This window comes from Chroicocephalus ridibundus, chromosome 19, assembly GCF_963924245.1.
Source record: "Chroicocephalus ridibundus chromosome 19, bChrRid1.1, whole genome shotgun sequence".
NCBI lineage: Eukaryota > Metazoa > Chordata > Aves > Charadriiformes > Laridae > Chroicocephalus > Chroicocephalus ridibundus.
Genome location: NC_086302.1, coordinates 757,441 through 784,447, shown reverse-complemented (window position 1 = coordinate 784,447; position 27,007 = coordinate 757,441). Strand labels below are relative to the sequence as shown.

General features: G+C 57.1%; 2 protein-coding genes across 2 annotated transcripts; both read right to left on the bottom strand.

Annotated features, from left to right (window-relative positions):
* Positions 1–3,580: 3,580 nt before the first annotated feature.
* Positions 3,581–19,764, bottom strand: TRIT1 (tRNA isopentenyltransferase 1). Its single transcript, XM_063356218.1, has 12 exons — positions 19,566–19,764; positions 19,105–19,385; positions 12,886–13,026; positions 12,323–12,421; positions 11,960–12,108; positions 10,919–11,061; positions 10,525–10,636; positions 9,814–9,926; positions 8,606–8,683; positions 7,053–7,162; positions 6,592–6,709; positions 3,581–4,212 (listed from the first exon to the last, which is right to left on the bottom strand). Exons 1-12 carry the CDS (start codon positions 19,762–19,764, stop codon positions 4,067–4,069), a joined length of 1,689 nt encoding a protein of 562 aa, XP_063212288.1. The 3' UTR covers positions 3,581–4,066.
* Positions 19,765–20,765: 1,001 nt separating this feature from the next.
* On the bottom strand, positions 20,766–26,672 carry MYCL (MYCL proto-oncogene, bHLH transcription factor). The gene is made up of 2 exons (XM_063356182.1): positions 25,955–26,672; positions 20,766–23,457 (listed from the first exon to the last, which is right to left on the bottom strand). The coding sequence occupies exons 1-2, from the start codon at positions 26,457–26,459 to the stop codon at positions 22,898–22,900; spliced, it is 1,065 nt and encodes a 354-aa protein (XP_063212252.1). The 5' UTR covers positions 26,460–26,672; the 3' UTR covers positions 20,766–22,897.
* Between the last annotated feature and the right edge of the window lie 335 nt (positions 26,673–27,007).

The window sequence follows — 27,007 nt, the reverse complement described above, 5'->3', positions numbered from 1 at the left end:
CAAACTCCCGCGCAACGCAGGATGCACACGCTGTTGCACAACCTGGGCCAACAGCTCCTTTTATTTTTAGGCTCTTGCGACACGGCTTCCCCGCAGCCTGCCCGAAATGCTGCCAAGGCACCGGATGGGACACAGGATCCGAAACACCCTGCCCTGCTCCAGCAGCTCTTAGAGTAATTCCGTGCACCAGCCCTGCCTCAGTTTCCCCATTAGTTACCTTCGCACACCAGCCCTGCCTCAGTTTCCCCATTAGTTACCTTCGCACACCAGCCCTGTGACAGCACTGATGCCAGCCAGCCCTGCCCACCCTACGCAGACCCCGAGGGCTTCCTCCCGCTGATCCCTTCACCCGGGGCTTTGTTAAATCTCCCTGGTGGTCCACAGATCCTACCTGCAAACTGAAGATGAGGCCAGGACGTGGCTCAGTTCGGTGGCTGCAGCTGCCATGGGTTTGCAGGAGACGCTGTTCCCAGGTGACACTGTCCCCCAGACAGTCCCCAGCCCATCCAAGGCAGGATCATACCCTGCAGTGTGGGAACTGGGGTGGGAAGAGCTGGGACAGCGTCACCACCCGGGACCTCCAACTGGTACTAAGGGACAGCCGGACCCTTTAAACCCACCAGCAAACACGGGCACAGACACCAGCTGGTCACCGGTGCCAGGCGAGATGGCAGCTGTGCCACGGTGCTGGCCGGCTCCCAACTCTCCAGCCGCCCGCAACGTCCTCCCCCAGCACCTGCAGAGCTGCCTCTTCCTTCTGGGAGGGATGAGGCCAAACTCACACCACATCTGTGGCTTCAGCCCTGTCTGTCCCCCACGCAGCACCTCGTGGGGCAGAGCAGGCAGCACATCCCACCCCAGTGAAGGGCAGCACTGCACGGATGAGAAATTCCCTGCAGGATGAGCAGATTGGAGCATTTTACAGCCAAAACACGGTAGGAAAAGGCAACCCAAAGGTAGAAGAAACAGAGCAAACGCAAGTCCTTGAACATGATGGATGGATGTTGGATCTGAGATCAGCAAAGGGGCTGCTTTGAGCTCTGGGGATGGCGGCCACGAGCGAGAGCAGCAGCGCTCGACCAGCCCAATCTTCCTGCGCTGGCGGCGAGTCGGGGCTGAGCTCCACATGGTGCTGGGCAAGGGGCTGGCGAAGGCTGAGGGCAGGGAGCGATGGGGAGGCAGACAGTGGGATGCTGCCTGTGCAGCTCTTGCTGCCGGACGCGAGGACTGGGGCTGCGCTGGCTGCCACAACGCCTGCACTCCTGCCAGCGTGTCCCCTGGGACCCACATCACCAACCCCGCCTGGCACCCAGCCCTGCCGGTGGCCAGGGACAGGAGCCCACACCACCACTGTACCGAAACACCAGCACCCAAGTGAGGGGACTCCTCTGGGTACCGGCAGCACCATGGGGACGATGCTTCATCAGCGAGGGAACAGGTCTCCCAACTTGAGCTCTCCAGTTGCGATGCTGAGCCGTGCCAGAGCACCAAGGACTTTAATTGATGGCGAGCCAAGCCACACCAGGCCTGTACAGTTTTCTAATCCCAGTGTAATTAATGACCTTATCTCTGGCCAAAGCCATTTAGATTAAGTGGCTGGTGTGATGGGCTCGGCTGCTCCGGCTGCACAGATGGAAGAGCTGCGTTTGTCTGGGGATTAGCAGAGGGCAGATGGAGTGAAGTGCCATTCCCCATCCCCAAACCGCTCAGCATCGACAGCAGCCTGAAACCTGAGACCACAACAACTTTCTCAGCAAGTCCTGGCCAGGACTGGAGTGCGATTTCACATTGTTTGTCCCTTCTGCAGGGCCCAGAGCAAGAGGAGCAGGAGTTGAATGTGTGCCGGCACCAGGAACCAGTGCGACCGCTGCCAGGAGCTCCATCCCAGTCCCTGCCTCGAGTCCTTTGAGCAACAGAAGTACAACAGAACCAGCTTCTTCCTCGGAGAGCAAATCATCGCTGAGCCCTGGCTCTGCATCAATAAAAAGCTGTGTCCTCATCGACAGCCCCAACCTCTCCGAGAAAGCAAACTCACCTTCTTGCTGCTGGCAGGATCAGGGCGTGCTTCCACCTTCCATTTCCCAGTCCAGCCACAGCACGAACAAGCAAATGTGACAGACCTCCGTTCTCCTGGGACACCTGGGAGCTGCCACCCCCAAAACAAGGCACTGCAGCGGGTGGCACAGAGCAGGGGGGAGGCCTGGGAGACCCTGCCCTACCGTGGCTCTTGAAGAGAACAGGCAGACTAGCAGCTATTGTGGAAGAGGAATAACATTTATCTGCGGGGATAACAAAGTTCATATTAAACCGATTACGGATATTAAATCCATTTCTAACAGTATGGTCATCTGACTGCACTGAGGAGACAGAGCAGGTAATCCCACTCCCATTCACAGAGCTGCCCCAATGATCCCAGCCTGGCCTGGGGAGATGACTCAACATGTCCACACTATCAGAAGACCACACTCAGCACACCTGCGGCAAATGGGGCTTTATGCCCAGCCTCACCTGCACCTCGTCCATCCACGCCAGGAGAGCACAGTTCCACGCCTCGACCCTTGGCCGTGTGCTCCAGCGCTGGGCTGAGCCCATATCCACATGCACCTGAGTAAGGTGGACGGCAAACAAGTCTGGGCTTGAGAAGAGGTTCAGCTGGCGCCGCAGACAGACCCAGCAACAGGAACGCGGTGCCCAGCATCTCAAAGCTGATGCCCAGCTCTGCCCAGTGCTGGCAGAGAAAAGCCAACCCAAATTCCCAGCTCTCCTTTGCATATTCCCTTGAGTCCAAGCTCTCACGCCACCCTGCGGCCCTATCAAATGGCCCAAGGCAGCCATCCCACAGAGCATTACAGAAATAATTCAATGCGGAGGAACATAAACTGGAGGTTTAATCTCATCCCCATCAGAGCAGGCACCTCCAGAGCCCGCGATGGCAAATCTGCCCACACAGCCCTTCCCCTTGCAGGCTGACCCCCAAGAGATGCCTCTTGCCACGTGGTGTATCGCGAGCAGCAGAAGGAAAGAAATGTGCTCTACCACCCCAAAACCCTCCCAAGGAGGAACCGTCTTGATTGCATTTGCCAGGAGAATCCCAAACGCCCTGGAAAAGGCCCTCCTGGTTCCAGCCAGAGCGGCACGCCAGGAAGTGCAGTGGCGCAGACGGCGCTCGTGTCCTCCAGGAATGCCGCCGCGGAGACCAACTGCCTCACGGATGCAGCACAAGGAATTTGCTGCTCAGCAACTCAGAGTCAAATGCGGGGCTGGTTCCCACTGCCAAACCACAGTGTAAACCCCCGGGAATTCAGCTTTAACTAGGACAGACTCATCTGTTGCAAACTTGATGAGATCATTTCCAAGTTCCTGTTTAACAGGTGTCAGCTCCTTCTGCACCTGCCCTGTGCCGAGGGATCAGACTGCCTCCACCACGCTGAGAACATCTGCTCAGCTCCCTCAGAAGCTGCACAAAAGGTGACTGGAAGAAGCAGCCAGGCCTGGATGTCCTGCCCTGTGCCCAGAGCAGGGAACCTGAGCCCAGGTGGAAACAGAGAGCAAGAAAACTGTGCTTCCTAATAGGGAGGGGAACCCACAATAATCCTGGAACTTTATTTCCATATAAAAGAAAAAAAATACATCCTCTCCACAATAAAGGTGGTAAGAACTCGCTCAGCTCCAGAGTTCACTCCTGGCCAAGCTGGAGGAGCGCAGGGTGTTTCTGTCTTTGAGAACGACACGTTCGCATGCCAGCAGGATCAGCTCAACCATTCCAAGGATAATGCTGCGTCTGTGGCAGGAATTTTAACGCTTGGCATGGGAGGATGCTCCTAGCAGCATTGCCCCAGGGCCCAGCCCTTTCCAGGCAGGGCTGGGGAAGCATGGGAACAGGGCGCGATGAGGCCACATGAAGAGGATCTGATGCAGCCAACGGCCTTTGCCCATCACTTACACACCTGCCTCATCCTGAAAAAAATGACTCAGCTCGTTCGGTTCAAGGCCATCCAGAACTCAGTTGCTTCCTCGCCGTACAGGTGGAAGCGTGGCTGCTCCCCTTTGCCAGCTGGTTTGCAGTCTACGGCAAAGGCAAAGACACGCTGCTATCCTCGCCCAAGGTCTCTGCACCCCCACTGTCCCCCTCAGTCTCTGCAGCACGGCTGGCGGCCTCCAGCTTCCTTCTCTTCTTCAGGTGGTGCAGGTGGGATTTGGATCGTGTGTGAGCTGGAGGAAGATGCAAACAAAGCATTTAACTCTGTGGAATTCGGAGAAGGAAACACCCAACCCGATCCCCACCCCCCTCCCTTCCCATCCTCCCGCACAATTCATTCCCGCAGAAAAGTGAACTCCCAAGCCCTGCCCTCACCATTTCCAAGGACACTTCTAGGCCAAACTATTGGGGCTCAGAAGGGGGGACAACACTTCCAAGCTGTCTCCTGACTGCAGGAATGACTGGGAAAGAGAAAAAAACTGGCTCTGTATATGCAGAAGACCCCAGATTGTCAACTCTCCCAACAAGTCCACTCCCAGCCGAGGCACGACACCGGGAGGATGGGAGAAAGTGTTGCCAAAGAAGCAGCACATTGCAGGATGCGGGTGAGGTTGTGCAACTCTCCGCCACCCCATGGAGCACTGCCAGGGTCGTTTGTAAGCCTAGATGCCTGCACCGCAGCACTGGGGATATCCTGTACATCTACAGCGCAGATAGGGACGGAGCCTGGAGCATAATTAGGCTTTTGCATAACTCCAGGGCAAGGCCCCCAGCTATGAGAGCATTTCAGTAGGAGTCGGACAGGAAGAGAGGCATAATCCCAAGGATGCAACTTGTACTGACACAGCGGGGCAGCAGGAGCTGCATTTCTGCTTGAAATCACACAGTTAAGGACAGTAAAACCTCCTGTTATCAGCGGTATTATCTAAGTAAAAGGCACTTTGTCTAACCAGACCAATGTAACATCTTAGCAGGGTGGGTTTGCTCTTTCCAAGAGATCAGAGCAGCAATTAAAGCAGCAAACTTTTCAAGCAGGGCCTTAATTAAATGAGGGTATGTGCTCACTGAATCAAGGCCCTCAGGTGTTTTCCAGTCACCCTTTTCTGCCAAAGGATGAAATTACATGCAAAGCTGCTGCTATATCACAATGCTGTAGGGTCACCCTCAGCTTGAAATACGGTCTCACCTCTTACAATTTGTCGCAAGCAGCATCAAAGCATAGAGTGGCTGGATTTCTGCTGCTGTCTGGGGAGGTGTGCTCTTTTAAGTCCATACAAATTGTAAAATTAGATAAAATTTAAAAATCTTTCAGAGACAGTGGGGTACTGAGAAGCAGCTCCCAGAACTATCTGTAACTTGACTTAAAAAAACAGACCAGATTGCAGATCGACTCAGCTCCCACTACGGTCTTCACTTCCCTTTGAGCTTTTACATTTTGCATTTACAAGTAACACCCAGGCTTTGGACGATTTTTCTCCCACCATCTGGGGATTGGAGTCAAATTCAGCTGGATGCAGAGAACAACAGCTGATCTCGACTGAGAAAGGTATCGTCATCATCTATCAGAATTTGGGATGACATCCCTAGCTGTAGTGTTTGCAGCTGTAGTGTATGGGGAGATCTTCAGTTCCCACTTGGCCACAAGACTCGCTGGACCTGGTAGGAGGGCATGGACCCTCGTAACTTTCAAAGTCCTCTAGTTCTGGAGTAGGTAGAGCTCCTACAAAGCACGTCCAAGCTGAGACTGGCTGAAATAACAATTACACTTACAAACCGATCTCACTACAATGAGCTTCCTATTCTGAGCCAACTTCTACCTTTGCCTTCAGCAGCTCCCTGAAGCAATAGGAATAAGTGACTCGTTCAAATCCAACGACCAACGACCTGGGAAATTTATCTTTGCATTGTGTCTGCTTATACTGCATTCAGGCAACACATGGAGATTTACCAGTTTCATTTCTGCAGCCAGTTTCTCCACCACTTTTTGTTGCTGGTTCTCAGCATGAGCCTCACAGCACAGATAAATTCACTGAGTTAATCTGATTCCAACTGAGCTCTTTTAAAGTAAGTCTATTGAAAACAGAAAATCCCTTTCTGTTACTGTTACAGCTAGGAATACTTTTTTTTTGAAAAACATGCAAATAGGCGATATTGGAGCAAAACTGAGCTATTAAAAACATTAAGAAACTTTAATTTTATACAACAAAATTTTAGAAGAGTCAAATTTGTCCTGTATCTAGAAGTATCTAAAGTGCTGAAAAGGACCAGCAGCCCTGACTAAACACAGCTCTGAGGTTTGATGCTACGTATAGATCCCCATGTCTGGCGTGACGGCAGAGCGCGGCAGTGTTTACTGGGTGCCGGGGAAGGGGGGGAAGCCTGACAGATGGCTGCTGTGGCACTGCTCCTGCACCCCCTCTGGGCTCGCAAATGGCTGCTTTCATACACGGGCTGTAAACAATTCTTGAAAGCCCAAGATCATGCGCTGAGTGTCACCCGGCCGAGCTGAGACAGCCAAGGAAGCTGCTCTGCTCCACAGAACTGCCTCGCTCCATCCCTCTGCGTCACCATCCCCTCCCAGGTCCTCTCCTCTCCCCCTTGCTGCATCCTACCTGCCCACTCCCTGTCCCCGATGATGACTCTCTCGCAGAGCTCACACACGTGATGACTCCGTTTGTTCTCGTTTACATCATACTCCATCTTCACAGGCTCTGCTGGGGGCTCACGTCCCTGTAGATTAAATAACGTCTCAAACTGGTTTCTACTATGAAAATGTGCTTGTCTGTGTTCATTTTGGTAAAGTTTGGGACGTGAACTTGCCATACACAGACACTAGGGTTAGCAGGACAGAGGCTGCAGTTTTACCATGGAAGACAAGCGGAGTACTGGGCATTAGGAGAAATTTTCAGCTTAGACAACAACCCTCTGCCACTGCGAGGAAAGCCCAAGGCTGGACATGTAAGCAGACAGCACTGCTCATGGGAGAGACTAAGTGCCAAGTGACAGGGCCTGGAGACTACTGAGAAGCTGACTTCTCAGCCATGGCTCACGTGTTACTCTAGTTACCCAGTACCTGGATGAAGCTCTCCACAATCTCCAGAGCAGGTTTCAGCACATCCTCCTCCCACTGCAAGAGATCAGACACCTCCAAGCCATACACTGGGGGCACGTTGGGCCCGGGACCTACGGAGGCATAGAAAGGCAGGTCACCACCAGAACATGGTCCACAGGAGGCCACAGAAGATCAAAAGCTGGATCCAGGCACAAAGCCATCACACAAAGTTTACAAGGAGATGCAGGCATGGAGGTCTGGATGAGGAATCTGTGGGTGCAGGTCCCCACTCAGAGCGGTAATTGCTTGTGTGGCTGCAGGAGCCAATGCTCCCAGTAGCAGGCCACAGTGGGAGATGCTTTACTAATGCCTTGACCTGACAAGGCACAGTTTCAAAGCCACCCCTTTGGCCTCCCCCAGGCAGGAGGGCACAGAGTGCTCAGTGCAGCCCAGCTGGGGGAGACAGCTGCAATCAGAGGGCACACACTCCCTCCGGAGATGTCGCTGCCCGCATTGCTCACCTGCCCGCAGACACTGGGCACATGGCCCCACTCAGACAAAGCCATCAAAGGCAGCCGCGTGCCAGTCTCCAGCAGGTGCTGCTTTTTATTGCTGTAACCATAAACAAGCTCCTGACAGGGCTGATCTGAAACACACCTGCCATCAGAAAGGTGAGCCACAGCCACCAAGCACATGGCTCCAGGAAAGCTCTTGCATCCCATTCAAAGCCCATCTTTTGACTCAAGTTTCTCCCTGCCTTTTTTTTTTTTTCCTTTAAATTTTTTTATTGTTGTTTTGCCCCTGCCAAGCACCTTTCAACAAGTGCCTGGCTCCCAGCTGCTGATGCTGGCCTTGCTCCAAGGCTGGGGCTGGGACGGGGAAGTCCTGCTGGCTCCTCGCCATCACGGTGAGCATGGCCCAGGCGAAGGGCAGCCAATGGGCTCCTGCTCCTAATCTGAAGGGCAGCTGCCAACTGGGCTTTTCGCCCTGCGCAGGGAGCATGTGTGGGTGCATTGGGAGAGGGACCATACTGGGTACTCCCTCCCCGAGCCCCTCGGGAGCTGTCGGCAGCACAGCATCCCTGCAGCCACCATCATCTACTGCTGCCCACCATGGGGCTGAGCCTTTGCTTGCTTTGTTCTGTCAGGATATTAGCCGTCCTGATGGCACTTGTGTTGGGAAGGGAAGATCTTCCCTTGACTGGCAGCCAGGGGTACAGGGGAAGCAGTGAGAAGGAGCTGGACAGTGCTGGGTGGGCTGTCTCAGCAGGGTTGACCGGCTGCTCTCCTTCCCACATGTTCAGGTTGGAATCAGGGCAGAGCCTGGTGGGTGGATCCTGGACGGATCTGGCTGGCAGCAGACACTTGCAGAGCCAGGGCAGCCTGGGCCAGCCAGAAGAATCCAGGCAGGATGGTCTGATCCTGCCAGACTCACACCCCACACACACACACTGCCCCAAAGCAGAGGAGCCACCACTCTCCTCCCTTGAGCTGGGAGCCAGGGACGTGCCAAGGAGGGGTGAGAAGAGATGCGAGAATAGGGATGGTGAGGCAGGGCAGGAACAGAGGACTTACGTCTCAGGAAGCGGTTTCGGACCCATTTGTTCTGTCTCCGGGCATACCTCTTGGTCACCTGTTTCAGGGCCTGGATCCCTTTGAAACAGAATAAAAAATAAAAACAAAGGTCAGTGCAATGCTGCGAGCTGAGTTCACAGCAGAGTGAGAAGAGGCTGTTGGCTCCAGTGGGGGGAAATCACACAAGACAAAAGTTTGTGCTGGAGGGTACCATGCTCGCTTAAGAGAAGTATTCCTACTGTCAGTCTGAAGGTCTCTGAGCCAGCAGGGAGAAGCCGTCACCATGGCAAAGAGGGTGAGCCCTGCCAGACAGTGTTGGGGCAGTGGCAGCGCGAAGAGCTGGACAAGGTGCCCCTTTTAGCAGGTAGGACAATGTGTTCAGGGGCCGCACTGCTCTCATAACACGTAATTGAATACTTCTCTGCACAAACGGAGCCCAGGACTCCTTGTCCTACCCACAGTGGGCCCAAAGGATGGTTTACCATTGCACAACCTTTCAATATTTAGTACCAGACTTATCGTATTGCTCCACAATCGTCTCCTGAGCAGACACAAGAAGACCCATCTGCACCAGACTTGTTTTCAAGACTTTTATCATTTCAGTGGTTTCCTCAGCCTCCATCTCCACTTCACACCCAACCCTCCACACAGACCAACTCCGCCTGGGACCTCTGCTGTGCTGAGAAGCAGAGTAGCTCTCTCCTCTAACAACAGCGTATCTGTCCAGACACTCCAGAATGACACATGCCAAAGAAAAGGCATCACTACTGACTCATGCTGTCATCCGCTAGATCCCCAGATCCCTTCCCACCATCCTGGTGCTGAACCAGATGCTGAGTTCTGCTTCATTCCTTTTTTCTAGCCCTATTCTCCACATCATCCACACCTCAGCTGGGATCCTATCACCCAGGTCGCTGATGGACCAGCTCCAGATCCCAAGTTACACTGTGCCCAGTACATCTTCCAAGGAGACCTGGAGGAAGGGAGGGAGGAATTGGTGGGGGTGAGCTCAGAGATGTTCTCCAAGCACTGAAAAAGGAGTCCCTGTCCCTCCTGGGCTGGCAGAAGTGGAAAACTCAGAGAGAAAGGTGCAGCTCAACCCCAACAAGACCTGCTCCAGGGTTTGAGCTTGGTTCAGACCATTACGCAGAGTCACCTGGAGCTGCGTGGGGCTGAGGGACACAGGGCATGCAGGGTGCCTCTCTCACCTTTTTGCAGCAGCAGAGCACTCGTCTCGGGTGAGCAATTCCCCTCACTGACAAGGTACTCATGGAACTCCTTGAATCCAATGGACTGGAAGATGCCGTGCTGGTAATCCTGCCTGGAGAACAAGACAAGAGACGGGCGTCAAAGCAGGAGCCTTCAGAACAATGGCAGACCTCAACCCTCCCCGTAATAGCTCATATCTATGCGTCTCACCCTGCAGGGACCTCCCCAGGTGACACAAGCCCATGGCCTCAGGGGACAAGCTAAGCCACGCATACAGGAATGCAGACTGGTGCCTTCAGTGCCACCCCATGTCAGCTGCGCTGTGTGAACACTCAGGCAGCACCAAGTAATTCCCCCCAATTACTGAGGGGAAATGTGTCACCGCTTGGCAGGTATGGTCCAGGCAAAATTAATTCAACACTAAGACCCACAGGGACTCTGCTGTTTGCCCAGCCCTGATCTAAGGGTTCTGGCAGGGAAGTCCAGGAAGTGCTGGAGGATCTGGCTGGTTCAGACCTTTCTGCTGATGGTGCTCCCACAGAGGCAGGCACCCGTCCAGTCTGCTGGCCTTGCTGCAGAAGCAGGTGCTGCTGGGACAGGGCTGGGAGCACTGATACATTGGAGCTGCTGCAGAGAGAGCTGGTCTGGGCCCTGCATGGGTCTGGAAGGTGGGACTGGGAGCCCTGAAAGGGAGCTTGCTTCTCACCCACCTGTTCTCGGCCACTTTCTCTTGGTTGTACCGGCGGTGGAAGTCCCGCAGCTCCTCCAGTAGTCCCGCAGCCAGCATGTCATCCACCCGCTTCTCCAGCCGCTGGTCCAGAGCTGAGAGGAGAAGAGCACACATCCAGCCGCTCAGAGCCATGCCCTCAGGAGGGCCACAACTGGACAACGTACTAGGACTCAGTTTGGCACTCCCAGCCTCCCGATCCACCAGAGGAAGGCACAGCCCAGCAGGGGAGAGGAGCTAGTCCTCTGTCACGCCCACTGATGCCAAAGCTATTGCTGCCTTCTTTAGGGAGGAGGCTGGAGCAGGAGCAGGGAGTCAGCTCTAACCCCACATCACCAAGCTCAGCCAGCCAGGAGCTGTGCAAAGCCCACTCTCACCTGCCTGGTCTGCATGCAGCCACAAGATGCAGGAATGGGGGTATTTCAGGGGTCCCCCTAAGGGTCCCCCGCCTTCCTCCTCCTGCTGCTGGTGCAAGATTTCACTATGGGGGATCCCCGTCTCTTCGAACACTTGGAGGCTCCTGTAAGCAGACACAGACAGAGCTCAGAGGCTGGGTGAGGATGAGCTTTTCCATTTCCCCAGCAGCCCTGGGGGCTCCAGCAAAGGGAACCGCAGACACTCGCTGCGATGCAACCCTCTCATGTGGGGGGAGGGCAGGTTTCTGCTCCATCTCGTGCCCGGCATCCCAAGCACACCCAGGTCCTGGGGGTGCAATGCAGTGCAGAGCACAGCAATGGCACCCAAGGAACCCAGAGCACAGCCACCCACTCCTGCCTGGCACTGGGACAAGCCCTGCAGGGGATGGGGTTCTGGCTCCAGCCCTGCCCTTTCCAGCCAGGCAGGGCTGCAGGGAAGGGGCCAGCATTGCCAATGCGGTGAAGCATTACTGCCAGCTCAGCCCAGCCCAGCCAGGGAGGTGGAGGAAGCTGCATGGGGTGCCCAACCCTCCATCCCCCTGCACCGTGCGAATGGGGTGGGCGGCATTCTGCTCCCCCCAGGCCAGGGCTCGGCTGGGACGGACCCGTCAAAGCAGCAAGCCTGGTCTTGCTGCTGTGCTGTTCCCACAGAGCTCAGGTATGTTACTCAGCTAGCACCGCAGCTTGCTCTTTAAATAGCTCCAGATAAACCCTGCTCCTGGGGCACCGCAGCGGGAGCAGCCCTGGTGCACACAAGCCAGAAGCCATGCACTGTCCTGGCCACCAAAGGCAGCTCAAACTGGGGGCTGTGTGGCCAAAGGTCTCAGATCCCAGAGAGTTCCCCAACACCAGTGCTCCAAGGTCCCCAAGCACGTTGCTAAGAGGCTAGGAGCACCCACCTGGGATGGGAGAGCCCATGTTGCTGTGTTCGTGAGGCACACGATTCCCTCAGGAAGGGGTGCTGGGCCCTGGCATCCCCTGCCCCCAGCACACCAAGCATACCTGGCCACTTTGCGCTTGTCATGAGGGTGTAGCTTAGCTGCCATCTCTGGGTCCACCTGGCTCAGACGGCGATGCAGCTCCACACCGTCCAGTTGCTCCAGCTCCACTTTCCTGTCGGTGACCAGCCCAGGGCCTGTGCTGGCCTTCTCCTGTGGGGCACGAGGCAGCCCTGAGTCAAGCCACTCATCCATGAACAATGCCAGCACAAGCAAGATGATTCCCCAGACTCACGAGGTGAATGAGAGGGTTTTGGTTCTCCTTGCCCCACTCTAGCAGGGGGAGCACCATGCCCGGTCGCAGGAAGCCTGCCCTGAACATGGGGCTCACCCTTTTCCGGAGGGAAACACAGCCCCACAACGGTACCTTGGTGCTGATAAGGACCTTCCAGAGCAGGGACTCAATGTAGTAGTTGGTTCCTCCCACAACAATCGGGATCTTGTCTCGGGCAAAGATATCTTCAATGTGCCACAGTCAGGGAGCATAAGCAGAGATGCATGGCAGGGAGGGAGGACTGTGGGGAGCAGCAGCCTGGGGCCCAGACCCCACTCTCCCAGCCCCACAGGGCCAGTGAGGCAGCAGGACAGGGTTATAGGTGTCCGATCTCTCACTATCCTCTGCTACCTGTGCCCGATACCACCAAAACTCAGGGACACGCAGGGACTGCCAGGGGGGGCAATATCTGGCTCTGCAGTGTTGCAGTGCAGCAGAAAGCTTCCCCAACCAGCCCTGAGCAGAGGCCACCCTGAGTATTAGCTGGAAAAAAGAAGCTCCAAGCCCCCCTCGGCAGCAGTATCCTCTGAAAACTGGAGCTGGGGCATGTGAAGAGCCCAAGGCTGATGGAAACACTGATCTCTCTTGCAGGGCTGGCTGTGGAGGGGGGGAGTCCGTATCTGCTGAGCCAGGCAGGCTGCAGCGTGAAAGGATATCAGAGCCACAGCTTTGTCTCTGAAATCCACCACTGTGTAGTTAGAGACAAGGGGATCCACAAAGCTGATCATGTGGTGTCTGCACAGACGCTGCTCCTGGGGAGAAACCTTGTTCGTGATGATGTCCAAGCCCTTGTACACCTGGGGAAGAGAAGAGCCTGTCATTCACCTCTGCGTCCCATGAAACGCCCACCAACCACTGCTCCTGCCCCACACACAGCCTCTGCCTGCCCCTATTATCCTCCAAGCCCCTCACCAGTCTCTGGAGAAGCAGCACAGGCAGGGGCATGTGCCCCGTTCAGGCGAGGCAGCAGGAATCTTGCCAACACCTGCTCCTGCCAGGGCCAAACTGCCTCTCTCTGGTGTTTGCTCCTGCCTTCAGGAGACGAACCGTGAGTCCGACTGCTCATGACTGCCTTCCTGCTCTGACACAACCCTGCAGTTAGGGACGGAAAGCCTGATCGAGCAATCAGAGCAGTCTCAGAGCCCAGTCAGTGTAACCAGCCAAGCCCGGCTCTGAAGCACAGAGCTCCAAAACAATGAGGGCAGCTACCTCCAAGCTGCAGGTTCCTCATCTTCTGCCGTTGCAGCTAAAAGTTGAGGTGTGCCTCTCTCCAAACACCCGTCTGCAGCACAACACCAAGTCTCGTTGGGGGACAAGGATCACTGCTTCCCATAACACACAAAGATCTCCCTGGATGCAACGTGCAACTTCATGGAGCCTCCTAAACACACACAAACTGTCTCAGCTCATGAGCACCATAAAAGCCTGGTGTTCCATCTGCTGCCTGCTCTCACTGAGCTGGTCAGGGACAGAAAGGAGCAAAACACATCGGTGCAGGCCAATGACCCCAGGGGAAAAGAGGCAGGAGACACTGGTGAGTGCAACCAGCAGCATCTCACTGCTTCGAGGTGTGTCTTCAATCTTGAGTTTGGGATATACAACCTGGAAGAGCACTGCCGAGAGATGCTGGCCCTCAGCTAGACAGCTAAAAGCAGAGTAGAAAGAAAAGCCACCAAAACCAACCCCTCGGGAGCATTCTTGGTGAAGAATGCCAAGGTAACCTGCGATCCCAGCAGCATGCATCCGAGCCACAGCCCAAATCCACCCTCCAGGCTGCACAAAACAACAGCCACAGCCCAGCCCACAGACCCAGGCTATGCAAGTACCAGAGCAACCTCAGCCCGGCATCCCATCCCCACAGCTCGGCTGGGACCCAGGAGCAGAAGAGCCCTTTCAGATGACAGCATCTTCCACCCAGGAGAAGAAAGGAAAGCTGCTTGCCTTCTCCCCACAGCATGCCCATCAGTGGGTGCTGCGAGGCTCTGCAGAGCTGCAGACAAACAGGGACCAGAGCGGGGACCTGCCCCCCAAGGGTGCTGGCAGCAGGCACGTGGTCGCAGTGGGGCACAGAAAGCCCTTCTGTCCAGCCCAGCTCCGCGCCGTGCCAAGGACCGAGCACCCTCTGTGCCAGGTGGCAGCTAAGGCTCTGCTTCGTGCTGCGGTCGCAGGGAGGATGTTTAGCTCCCAGCATGTCCCCGCTTGGAGCAGTCTCCCAGCTTGGGATAAACTGGCCTGATGGGAGAAGAGACTGAAAACGGCTGTACTCATTTCCTCCTCCATCACCCAGAAAACACCCCAGGCAGAGGGCCAGCCTTCCAGAAACAAATTTCCCCTTAATCCCCTCTGAGAAGCCACAGCATGGCCTCCACCCACTGCCTCCTCTGGTCCCAGACCAAAGGACAAGGTGACATAGAGGTGACCGACGGGCAGAAGGCACGGAGCGGCAGCACGGGACGATCCGAGGTTAGTGGAGCAGGGAAGCCAGATCCCTGCATGGAGCAGTCATGCAAGCTGCTGGGGCGGCTGAACCGTCTGCAGCCCAGCAGACACTCCCCAGCTTAACTCTTCCACTTGCAGCTTGGAGGGTGAGTGCCAGCCCCTGCTCCCGGTCCCTCACAGGAGAAAGGCTCGCCTGGGGGCAGGAAGCGAGGGGGGAGCGGGAGGGCAACCCAATGCTCTTCCTTTCTGCCCTGCAGAAACCCAGCTGGCTCCAGGGGACAGTGAGCAGACAAGGAGAGGCCCAATAGGCAGGTCTCTGCCAACATGCCCTGTGGCTGGCTGCAGCCTATTGATCCCCTTCCATTACCCAGCCCTGGGCTGAGCAGCACCATTCAACAGAGGTCTGCAGTTGGCACTAAAAACCTTTGAATCTGGGGAGCTTTGGCTCAGTGCCTTCTTTCCCCCAGCAAGGGCCAGTCCAGCCCTCCAGCTCCGACTCCCACTCATCTGCCTGAAATCCCAATCAATACAGAGGGCTGACGGGGAGGCTCGGAGGCAGCTGGGAGCTCCCACTGCCCTGTGCAGGCAGAGCTGGGATTTACAGCCCAGGCTCCAATCCCCCAAGATTCTCCTGGAGATTAAACACCGAGAGCCTCCCCAAATACCTGGCAACAAGAGACGGAGGAATGCGGTGTCAGTGTGTGGGCTGGGAGGAAACAAAGGCAGCCTTTTACACGCACCCAGCAAAGCCCAGAGAAGGTTTCCACCAGCTGGCTGTCGGCAGGGCCTCGCACCGAGACGTCCTCCCAACACTCATTTCTATTTTCAGCAAGCGGCTCAGATAAGCCTTTGTTGCTTTCTAAGGCCCCAAAACAGATTAGCAGCAGGCTGGAGCAGCAGGCCTCCGAGACACCAAATACAAGCTGGGGACTAAAGATGCTTAGCCTTGACGGCATCCTCCCACCTCTGCCACTGAAAGCCCGGGCAGGTCAGCCCCATGGCTCACAGCGCTGTGCTGCAAGGTCAGCGCCGTCTCCTCTTCTAATGGGTGGGGAAACAGGCAGGAGACCAGCGATCCTCAGGAAACGGTGGCTGTGAAGACCCTCAGCCCACAGCCTAGGAAGGGTGGGCTCTCCCAAACCCTCACTCTGCCACCAGTTTCATGCACAATCCCAAACTCTGCCCCTTTTTCCCCATCTGCGCCAGATGGAAAGGCACTGTCCTTGACGGGGAAAGGCACTGTCCTTGCCCTGAGTGCAGGGAGCACAGTAGCAAAGGTTGGAGGGGGCTTTGAGCAACCCCATCTAGTGGGAAGTGTTCCTGCCATGGAAGGGGGTTGGAACTGGATGATCTTTAAGGTGCCTTCCAACCCAAACTATTATTCTGTGACTCTATGACATGACGGCTGTGCCATATGGGGAACCCAGACACATCCAAGTCACCTACACCAGAGAAGAGCATGAAGACTTCACAGGGGCCAAAGGATGTCCCAGCTGGAGATGGGCATGGAGGACCCAAACCAAGCTAGCATGCAAGGACAGCACGATTCACTCTGATCCCTGCCATGAGAAGGATGTCAGCAGAGGCTCTTAGGATGTCCTGACTTGACACACTAACTGACAAATGTAGACGGTGTGCTACAACAGCCTCCGGAGAAGGACTGCATCCCCACCCCAAACTATGAAATCCAGAAGGGACAACGGGATCACTGCGCACCCACTGCTCAGCCAGGAATGAAGCGGGACTGGCTTCACCCGGCCGGGCTTCCCCAGGGAATGAGTTACAGGAGTAAGGAAACTCACTGGGATGACAAAGGGCACCAGAAAGGACAAAAAGAAAGATTAAGAGGCCACCAGATTAACCAGAGCTCCTGAGCTGCATGAAGGCAGCAGCTAAATCTGTAATTTGACCACAGCGACTCAAGGCCATGACGAAAACGTCTCTGGAGATAGAGGGGTGCCTGTGTGTGGGAACAGGTGGGCTCGGGGCTCCCCGGCCCCTTCCCCACTCTGGCTCCAGCCCCAGCAGCTGCCCAAAACACTGCCAGCATTTGTCAGAGCTCCGTGAAGACCCACACGGGGCCCAGCGATGAATGGACAAGAGAGGGCTGAGGGCGACATGGTCACTGGCAGCTGTCAGTCGAGAAAGAGCAATGGGATTTTTAAGACACGGCAATTCTCCTGCAAGGACACCGGAGCCAGGGCTGCATGGCAGAGGGATAGGCAGCAGGGAGACAATATTCCACAGGAACAAAGCCAGCAAGAAAGCAGACCCAGTTGGCTGGCTGCAGCCGCCTAAGCGGGGCACAGGGGTTAGTGGAGCACAGTGGGGGAGGCGCAGACACCGACCTGCTTGAGGCTGTGCCTTCAGGCGACCAGGGCCGTGGAGGGGCAGGGCTCCCCCGCCTCGCCGCCCCGAGAGGCCACGCTGAAAGCACGCTGCTTTACGGGATAAAAGTAGTGGAGCTGCTCGGCTCTCGCTCCACAGTCACGCTAGAATGAGATTAAAAGGAAAGGAGGACAAGAGCCATTCGAGCCCGGATGCCATTGGGCGCCTGCAGCCAGAGTCCTCCCAGCGCCTGCATTCCCATAGTGGGATCTGAAACAACCAGAGCACAAAATACATGCTTCAAAACATCCACCAGCACGAAACGAGAATCCACAGCATACCAGCCGGCTCCATCCACGTCTGCAGAGCTCAGGATGCAGCAGGAGTCTCGCATTCACAGGATCACTCAAGTAAACAGCCCTTTCCCTGATATTCAAGCCTGCCGTACACTGGGCTGTCAGTCACCACACGGTCCAAGAACCTCAGTATTCACAGTACACTAACAGGCACAAATAATTGAACAAAAGCTCTAGGGTTTGTCTGGATCAGGAAGCTTGGTATCAGTAAAACTGCCCCAGCCAAGCTCTGCTCAGAGGCGTTTCTGATGCAGACACTAGAGCAGGGTAACTTGCCTTGGAAACTAAACAGCAGCCAATTAAAAGCCGCCCCAGCCCAGAGAGGGTCTGTGGAGAAAATGAGCCTGCAACGTGCGCTGGCAGCCCAGAAAGCCACCCGTATCCTGGGCAGCATCCCCAGCAGCTCTCTGGCATACAAACAGTGGCCAGCATCAGCAGCCTGGTGCAGGAAACCAGGAGGTGGTCACAGGACAGCGAGAGTCAATCTCTGAGCAGCACAAAGGGCAAAGGGTGTTGGTTGGCAGAAAACACCTTTTTAAGAAGTGTAACAAATACGTTAAATATTAAACCTGATGGAAAGTTCAGGCATTCCAGAAAGAGAACAGTAAAAAGTGTTGAGTAGGAAGGAAAACATTTTACTGAACAACAACAAAATCCCTGTGGTGGCTGGAATCCACATCTCGTGATAAAGCTCTTGTAGCTGAATGCAATTAGGGTAAAAAAAAATGAGGCTCAGTTCCTTGGTGTTTACTGATCCTGACTGTACAATCCATATACTCCCTGCTGCCGCTTGCAATACGAGATGGGACCACAAACAGTGCAACCGGCAAGTAGCAAATACCATTTTCAATATTCTTCTCCATATCTCGTCAGTGTCCCTTTGCTGGGTGACTGGGGAGGGAGCCGCTGGCCTCCGGCTGCCACCTTACAGCCTCACCTATGCTACATCCATAACACAGCCTCTGGCAGGGCAGCCGGCACCACTGCCTCACCAGGACGAGAAGCACAATGCAGGGACCAGTGCAGACCAAACCACGCACCCTGAGGCCTCCATCAGCCGCGGTTTCGCAGACAGGACTCACACCATGTCCCGCGCGGTTGCCCACAACTCGAGGTCCATGTCAGCCGCATCTGCAGGAGCAATCCTGGGCATCGCTCGCTGCCGATTAACTCCAGCTGCTGCATCCCTTCGTCAATTGCTCCTCACACCTCTGCATAGCTTTTTGCAGGTTAAAATTAAAACACCCTTGCTTTGGTTTCTTTCCAGAAGATTAATTTATTGGCAAGGGCGGGGGTTGGTTTTGGTTGTGCCGCCATACTGAGAGCTCGCGCATGAGGACAGCACCGCTCCCCCGAGCTGTGACACCGCGCACCCAAAAGCAAAAAACTAGCCACCAGGACAGGGCCATCGAGGCCTGCCCAGGAGCACAGCCGGCGGACAGGATCCGTCCCCAGGGTTGTCCCCCACCAGCACCGAGCCTGGGGTCCGCGGAGGAGCTGGGCCTCTCCGGGCCCCGACCTGGCCCCACTATCCCTCCCCCGGCACCAGGCCAGGCCGCCTCCGGACACCCTCAGCCTCGCCAGCGACCCCGGGCTCAGCTCCGGCCTTCCTCGGTCCCCAGGCCCGGCCGCGGCCTCCCCCGGGCCCGGCCGCGGCCCTCCCCGAGCCCTAGGCCCGCCCCCGGCGCCTCCCGGTTCCCGGGCCTACCCCGGGCCTACCCCCGGCCTCACGGAGGCCGGTCCCGGCCGTACCTGCATGGAGTCGGCGCTGACGATCTCCCCGCCGAGGCGCAGCCCCAGCTGCAGCGCCAGCGCCGACTTGCCGGTGCCGGTAGCGCCGAGGATCACCACCAACGGCCGCGGCCGCGGCGGGGCCCGGCCCAGGCAAAGCGCGGCCGCCGCCATGGCCCGGCCCGGCCTGGCGGCTGCCATGGGGACGAGCGGGCGGGACGGGGGCGGGACGGGGCTGGGGCCAGCCGCGGGGAGGACGGGGCCGGGCCCTGTGCCCCGTAGCCCTCTGCCAGGGGGGGTTCCTGTCCCCCGGAACGGGTCCCTCCCCTTGTCCCCGTCCCGGGTCCCCCTGTCCCCTGTCCCCCACCCACCCCCACACCCCCGGCCCCGGACCGTGTCCTCATCCCTGTCCCCTGCCCATCCCCACGCCCCCAGCCCCTCTTGGGGTCCCCCGGGCACCCCTCGCCTTCAGGACCCCGAACCCCCGGGCCGTGTCAGCGAGTGGGGTTCTGCCCCGTAGTACCTTTTTTGGGGCAGAGGGGTGTAGGATGGGGTGGGAAGGATGCTGTTGCCATAGCGACGGGGCAGGAGAGTGAGGAGCGGGGCTGTTTCCATAGCAACAGAGAGGAGCGCGTTGCCGTGGCAACCCGCGGCCTCCGCGGGCGGCTGGTCCTCCCCCATCGCCACGGCAACACGGGGAGATGGGGAGCGGGGCGACTGTCTCCGTGGCAAGAGAGCGGAGGGAAGGCTGGGAGACGGTTGCCATGGCGACGGCGGGAGGAGGGTACCTCCGCGGTGCCGTTCTCCCTGGCAACACGTATCCTTTGCCATGGCAACAGGGAGCAGGAGGCTGCGGGCCGGGGAGGGGTGCGGGCAGTCGGCCCCCCTCCGAGGGGAAGGGATTATCGCCGCCTCGGGCAAACTGTCCTAAAAATTTGCCAGCCCAGGCGTGAAAGCGGCACCGCACCCGCAGCACCCCCTGGGCCGGCTGAGGCTTCCCCTCTGCAAAACCGGGGCTACGGTGGGAAAGCAGAGGTGGTTTGGGGGGAGGGGGGTAGAGTAGCCGAGGCAACGGGGCGAGTCGCAAGGAGAGGGGTAATGTGCATTAAAAAAACCCGACTGTATCAGGCCCGGAAATGCAGAATTGTGATGGTGACAGCCGACACTTGCGAATTGCAGAACAAGCAAGGAGGAAAAGCCCTGTGTGTTTATTTTGTTCACTTTGTAGCACTGTCAGTCTGCTTTCCTTATCCTTACGGTGGCAACGCCAGAGGAGGCATCTGCTTTAGTAACCAGGGAAGTTTCAGGTAGATATATATTTATGTAGGAGGGCTTTAAACAGAACTCAAAGATATGTGCAAAACTGCAACTGCTCCTCAGTTTGATTTGAGACCAACTACATTTTCCACTGATGATGGTCTCAGCTCAGGTCACAGTATCTGCACATCATTTCTGAGAAAGAGAAATAATGTTTTAAACAACCAATGTGCCTCCGGCATGAAAAGAAAAAGCACACCTTACTAAAAACCTTATTGGGAGGGTCACCTTGAGCTGAAAAAAGACACCAGTCTGTATGTGTCAGTGTATACACAACAAAAATAAACATTTGAGGGACTGGTACATCTGGGCTTTGTTTCCTGCACATGGGCGAGGTGTCAGATTTAGGTCACCCTGCTCCGTGTTTAAACTGTGGTTCCTCTGAGCGCCTTTTAATACAGCTCTAAAACGCTTTGACATGGTACGATGTAACAACATGCAGAAAGCATGAAGTGTTGCCAGAACCAAAGGGAGCGTTTATTTAAGAGCTTCCGTACAGAATCATTGCTTTTTAAGGCTGGCTTCACCCTGGTGATTGAGTCTCCTGCAGCAGCGGCAGCTCTTTTCTGACTTCTCAGCGGTAACAGGATCCCATGTCCCTCTTGCCTTTAGAGTAAGACTTTTACCACCAATATGAAGGAAACCCAAAAGCATCGGGTTCAGGTGCAGCAGGGAGAACACACATATATATAATTTCATCCACTCGGCAGATCCGAGTATATGAAGTTGTCCGATGCCCCTTGAAGGGAGTAGATTGCATTCCCCACTCCCTATAGTGTTACTGCCAACCACAGCGCCGTCCCCTGACCCACGGGGCAGCGATCGCCCCACACCAACTGCTCCGAGCACTATTAGGGGGGTTTACAGTTACACCAAAGCCTCCTCTGAGCCCAGAGTGGGCTCCCTGCCCCTCCTTGCCAACAAAGCCACCTAAAAGGAGGAAAAATAATCCCAGTGATTCGTTTCCCTGGCCCCACCACTGTAACTACTTCTGTTTCAATTGCTGGGAGAAAGCCAGGACAAAGAGCTCAGTCTTACTGGCAGCAAGGCAGCCAAGCCCTGGTGCAAAATATATTAATTTTTGTGTTCCTGAGCGGCTGCCAGGACACCCCAAAACACAGTGGCCAGGCCAGCCCCGCCAGGAGCATCATGGCACAATGCATGGAAACCCACTGCCATCTGCATGGAAAAAGCCAACCCAGGCTGTTGCAAACTTATTTATTTATGAAGTGTGAGGTAACGAAGAAAGTGCTAAATCCGACCACAGTGTTAACTCTAACAGTTCTCAGCAGGTCAGTGGGGACCCAAGGGTGCCATCCTGCAGGAGCACCCCTGGGAGGGGACAGGGGACTCTACCACTCACACAGCCCACTGCAGGTTGGGCAGCAGGATAGCACAGGCAGGGGGAAGCCTTGAAGGCAGCACAGCCCCCCACGCACCCAACCAGTCCCCTGCAGCCAGGCTCCCTGCAAAGTCCAAAGCTTTGCTGGGGATTTTAAGTCGCTGCTGGTCAGGAGGTGCTTGCAAGGGTGGGAAAGGCCGGGGGGGGGGGGTGTCACAAGGATGCTCACAGGGAAAAATCCCCTGTTATTGCAAATTGGTGGTTTGGAGAGGTGCAAGGGGGAAAACAGCTTCCATGAAGACTCAGCTCAAAGGTCCAGCAGGAGCCAGCCCCTTCCTGATCTCCCTAAAGTGCAGCAGGAGTGAGCCCTCCCCTGCAGCAGGAACCCCCCTCCAAAAAAAGTTTATTTTTATATATATATATATATAAAAAAAAGGAAACTCTTTACCAATACTTCTCAAAAAGTGGTACAAAAATACAGTATAAAAAACACAGCCTCCAGTATAAGACTCGCAGTTACAGCAGCAGTTTCTAGAACATAAAATCCACGACAAGCTACTGCATGAAGTGATAAGAAAGTGAGGTATGGTCCAGCTGAGCAAGGGGATCATCCACAGGGTGCTGTTAACCCCGGTGTGAGAGGCATCCTGCCACCACCATCTCCAGGGGGATCCATCCAGAGACAACCCCTGTAAGCTGGGCTCTCCGCGTCTACCTCCACCTGCTTCCCTGAGCTGAAGTGGACCATGGTTGCTTGGGATTTTTAGGGTGAGATGGATGCCCAGGGGCAGCTCCCAGGGATGCTGTTGGTGGCAAACAGCAGAGAGGGGTGCAAGGGAGGGGGAATGGAGTTGAGCCCATGAATTGAAGCAGTCACTTGAGAAAGCTTCACAGGGGGGACAGGGGAAGTGTTGCAACACCCAGTGCCAGAAGCCAGCCCCAGGCAGGCGACGCCACGGGCAGGGGGCCCTGCTGGGGCCGCCTTCCTGCAGCTGGGAGCGCCACCGCAGCCACCCCACACGCAGCAACCACCGCATGCTCCAGCCCCCCAGGGCAAACAGTTCAACAAACAACCAAAATAAAAATTAAAAAAATGTGCAAATTGAGAGGGAGCCAGGAGGGTCATGGGGACCGGGGAGGGGGGCACATTGGGTGCTAGTGCCCCTTGAGGTTAGCAATCTGTTTGAGCAGCTGGGACTGCTGCAGCTGCAGCTGCCGCTTCTCGGCTGCCATCCTCCTCTCGGCACTGATGAGCGACTGCAGGTACTCAGAGGATTTGCTCAGGATCACAACTTTGGGCGTCTTGGGGCAGCTGGCGAGCCCAGGCACCTGGTCCCGCAGGGCCAGGAAGCGCGAGCGCAGGTCATTGCGCCGCTTGCGCTCCAGGTAATTGTGGTTTTTCCTCTTGGCCACGTCCTCACTGTCGGAGCCGGGGCTGCTGCCAGCTTTCGGCAAGCTGGGCTCGGGCAGCGTGATCACAGGGGCTGGCTCTGTGGTGGTTAGTGGCTTGTCCTCATCCTGCTGGGCCGGCTCTGGTGGGGGACAGACATCTGGTGGCGAGCGGGCGGCATAGTTGTGCTGCTGCTGGTGGACGGAGATGTGGAAGCGTTTCATACAGGGGTCCAAGGGGTCAGCACGCAGCGTGATGGTGACTGGCTTCCTCAGGCTGAGCGATTGCCTCTTCTCCACTGTCACCACATCAATCTCCTCCCCTTCTGCTCAAAACAGACAATCAAAAAAAAGAAATCACCATCGGTTGGGAGCCCCTGGTCACCTCTCGTCACCCTGCCGGGGCTCCCCACAGCCCCCCAGACAATCCCCCTGCTGCCATCCCACAAAAGCTTGCTCATGCACTGCAAAGCCACTCTGCAATCTTCAGGAGGGATTACGTGATTTAGATGTTTTTCCAATGCCATCACAAAGGAAGGAGCTTTCCTTCCACATTCGTGTGCCCAGTCCCCTGAAATTAGGATAGGGCTTTACTTCCGCCTCACTTCTGCACATCCTGCACCGTGTCCAGGATAAAGAATCATCAGGGAAGAAACAGCAGAGCCCATCTGCCCAGGGGGGGACACAGGAGGAGTAGGATGATGGGTACCTGGGACAGCCAAACTCCAAAGTTCATCCTGGTTGGGAGCTTTCATGGCCCATTGGAATTGTAGATGAGGGACGTGGGGGCAGAGCTGCCCTTTGTTCCCCTTGGCTGCAGCTTCCCACTTCGGTGACTTGTTACTTTTCACAAGTGATAAACCCCATTCAGCCCAGGCTCCCCGAGGACAGAAGGGACAATCCTCCGCGGTGCAAGGGGGGAGGGAGAGGTGAAGGGGTCCCTCCAACAGACGCAGTAAACCTCGAAGGCATCCCAAGCCCAGGAGTCAGCGTGGGTGGGGGGAGTGTGGGGGGGAAAGTTATCAGAGCTGTGAACAGAAAGACCCAAATAAAGCATAACTGGACCCAAGGCACCCTGTCTGTTGTCATTGCAGCTTGCCCAGTCCAGCAGAGCCCAGCGGCATGAAGCTGGCGCTTGGGGACAGTGGGGTGATCTAGCTCCAGGCACTCCTGTGATCGGTCTCTTTTTAGGAATGTGCTTCCACCTTTTTTTCCTAGACTTTGGGGGAAAATACGGCCCCTCGCTAAAGGTGCCCCGAGATGCCCAAACCCTCACCAGCACCTTGGGCAGAGGCCTGGCCCCAACCCCCCTCCGGCGACAGGGCCAGTGGTGGCCACAGGAGCTGGGCTCCAGGGCAGCCTCCTGCTTGTGGCCCCCAGCCCACACGCCGGCCCCCCACCAGGCTCTGCGTTCTCTGCCCAGCAAGCACAAGCCACCCTGCTACTGGAGCTACTGCGGGGAGAGAGGGGGGCACTAGCTGCCCACACACAGGCCGACGGCTGCGCTCATCAGTGTCATAACCCGGCCGGTCTCAGCCACGGGTAGAATAGGAATAGAGATAGATAAACACACACAAACCCCCCCGCCGCCGCCCATTAATAAAAGTCGAACTGCGGGGCCCCGCCCCCCCAGCAGCCCATTGGCTATCCCGCGGGGCCAGCCGGCTGCCGCACCCTCCCATTGGCCCCCGCCCCTGTCCATCACCGTGACCCCTCTCATTGTTTGCAATCTGTTGCTTTTTGTTCGGCGTCCACGTGGCGCGGCCGGATCGGGATCGGGACCCCCCCCCCTTCATCCCCAGGGCGGCCCCATCAATTTGGGTTAAGCCTCTTAACGCCCGCGACCTGCTTACGGTCCCCGGGCTCCTAATGGCATTAAGTCCCCCGTCCCGCGCCGTGACTCACCGGCACAGGTCGCTGCCACCGGCAGATTTATTAACGGGGTCACGGCACCGCGGGGCCGCGTCAGCGCTCCCACGGCAGCCGAGTCAGCCCGCTGGGGCGGGAGGGAAAAACCGCGTACGGCCCCCACCGGGACTACAGGGCGGGTGGGTTTGGGGAGCCCCGGGGGGGTGTGTTTGTAAACAGGGACTGACAATGGGTGCTTATGCGCTGAGGTGAGGGGGAGGTCGCACCACACTGCCCTTGCCCGATGGGTTTCAGAGGCAGGCGCTTCCCAGCCCGAACCCCTCCGTGTAAACACGCCCCCCCCCCCCCCCCCCCCATACCACGCGGCACAAGCAGACGTGCCTGGGGGGGGGTCTGATGCGGAATGTTCCTGCCCATCCCACAGAGCCACGGCCTCGGGGGGGCGGCCGCTGCACTGCAACCTGCCGGCCCCGGGGGCTATTTTGCCTTTTCTCCCGAGAAAAACCCGTCCCAGGTGGGTGCCGTGAGCGTGGGGGCCAGGGGAAGCAGCTGAGGTTACGAGCCGGCAGCAGAGCACGCTGCAACGCCCGAAAACCCCAAAGTTTCCACGCCGAGCTGCGAACTTGTCCCTCGCCAACCTGCCCACGAGGGTCCCGTGGGGTGGGACGAGCGAGAGGGGCCACCAGAGACCCACGCAGCGGACGGGGAGCTCCACGCACCCTTCTGCGAGGGGTAGGGGTTTCCCGAGGAGAAGCCCCGCTGGAAGGGGAGCAGCCGAGCCCGCTTTGTTCGCGGGGCCGGCACCGGGACTCGCCTGGAGCTGCAACAAAGGCGCTGCCCGGCTGGGAGGCTCCCGGCACGCACATGTGCGGGGACACGCGTGTCCTCCACGCCGGGCTCCCCGCGGGTGGCAGCAAGGCTGGGCCGGGGGCAGCCCGCACCTCGGTCCCTTACCAGAATCGCTTTGGCCCTCGGATCCCGAGGACGCGGGGATCTTGCTCTCGGCCAGCGGGCAAAGGAAGACGGCAGCGGGATCCACGCACTCGCTCACCGAGCTGCCGAACCCAAAATCCTGGGCGAAGGAGGGTTTGTGGGGGGTGGCCCTCTGCGTGCCCGTGGAAAGTTTCTCTGTCATCGCTTTCTCCAACCTCTCCCGGGCTGAAAATCCGCTCCACATGCAATCCTTGAGGATGAAAGCGCTCAGGTTCCCGAAGATCTCCCCCGTCCCGATGAGATACTCCGGCTCGTCCCCGGACAGGCAGTAGCGGGAGAGGCAGCCGGAGCGCTCCTCCGCCCCCGACCAGCAGGCTTTCTCCCCAAGGGGACCCAGGGGGGAGAGGGGGGGCGTGGGGACAAGCTCGAACTTCTTCCAGATGTCCTCGCTGGGTGCCGTGGAGCGGTGAAAATCCTCCTGGGCATCATGGTCGTAGAAGTAGTGTTGGTACGAGTCAAACTCCATCTCCGCGTTGAGAGGGGTGGTAGAGCCTGGGGGCGGCAAAGGCAGGGGTGGGGACAGAAAGAAAAGGGGATACCGCCCCCCCCCCCGGTCTGCAGTCCCGCTCAGAAAAGGGACACCCCGAGCCCCATGGAGGAAGGGGGGGGGAAGCCCCCACCCTCGCCCGGCGCGGCAGAACGCAGCCGCACCAGCCACCGAACCAGGACCACGGGGGCATTGTTTCCCCCCCCGCTATTATACCCTGTCTGCGGCGCCCGGCCCCGCCCGCCCGCCAATCGCCGGTCTGTGATTTGCATAGAGGGCGGGGATCTGCCCTATTCTCCTCCCGGGAGGGGGGCAAGGTGTGAGGGTGGTCACGGACCCCCACTCCAACCCCCCGGGTTCCCCGGTTCTGCTAACGGGGCTATTAATCAGTGGCCGCCCCGTGCGCTGGGGTGGGGGACCCTCGCTGCCCCCCAGAACGTCCCACCAGGTCCCAGTATCATCTCCAGCCCATTAGAAAGGTCAGGGTTTGGGGGACCTGCTCTCTGCAAGTGCTAAGGAGGGACTCC

Bases quoted from the DNA above. Each gene is read 5' to 3' on its own strand.
- MYCL (XM_063356182.1), bottom strand. From the start codon at position 26,459: ATGGAGTTTGACTCGTACCAACACTACTTCTACGACCATGATGCCCAG. The intron at 23,458-25,954 runs GTAAGGGACCGA...TGTTTTGAGCAG, and splicing joins CGAGGGCCAAAGCGATTCTG to AAGGGGAGGAGATTGATGTG.
- TRIT1 (XM_063356218.1), bottom strand. From the start codon at position 19,764: ATGGGGGAGGACCAGCCGCCCGCGGAGGCCGCGGGTTGCCACGGCAAC. The intron at 11,062-11,959 runs GTATGCTTGGTG...GTCTGCTTACAG, and splicing joins GACAAGCGCAAAGTGGCCAG to GAGCCTCCAAGTGTTCGAAG. The intron at 10,637-10,918 runs GTGAGAGTGGGC...TTCTCCTCTCAG, and splicing joins GCTGCATGCAGACCAGGCAG to CTCTGGACCAGCGGCTGGAG.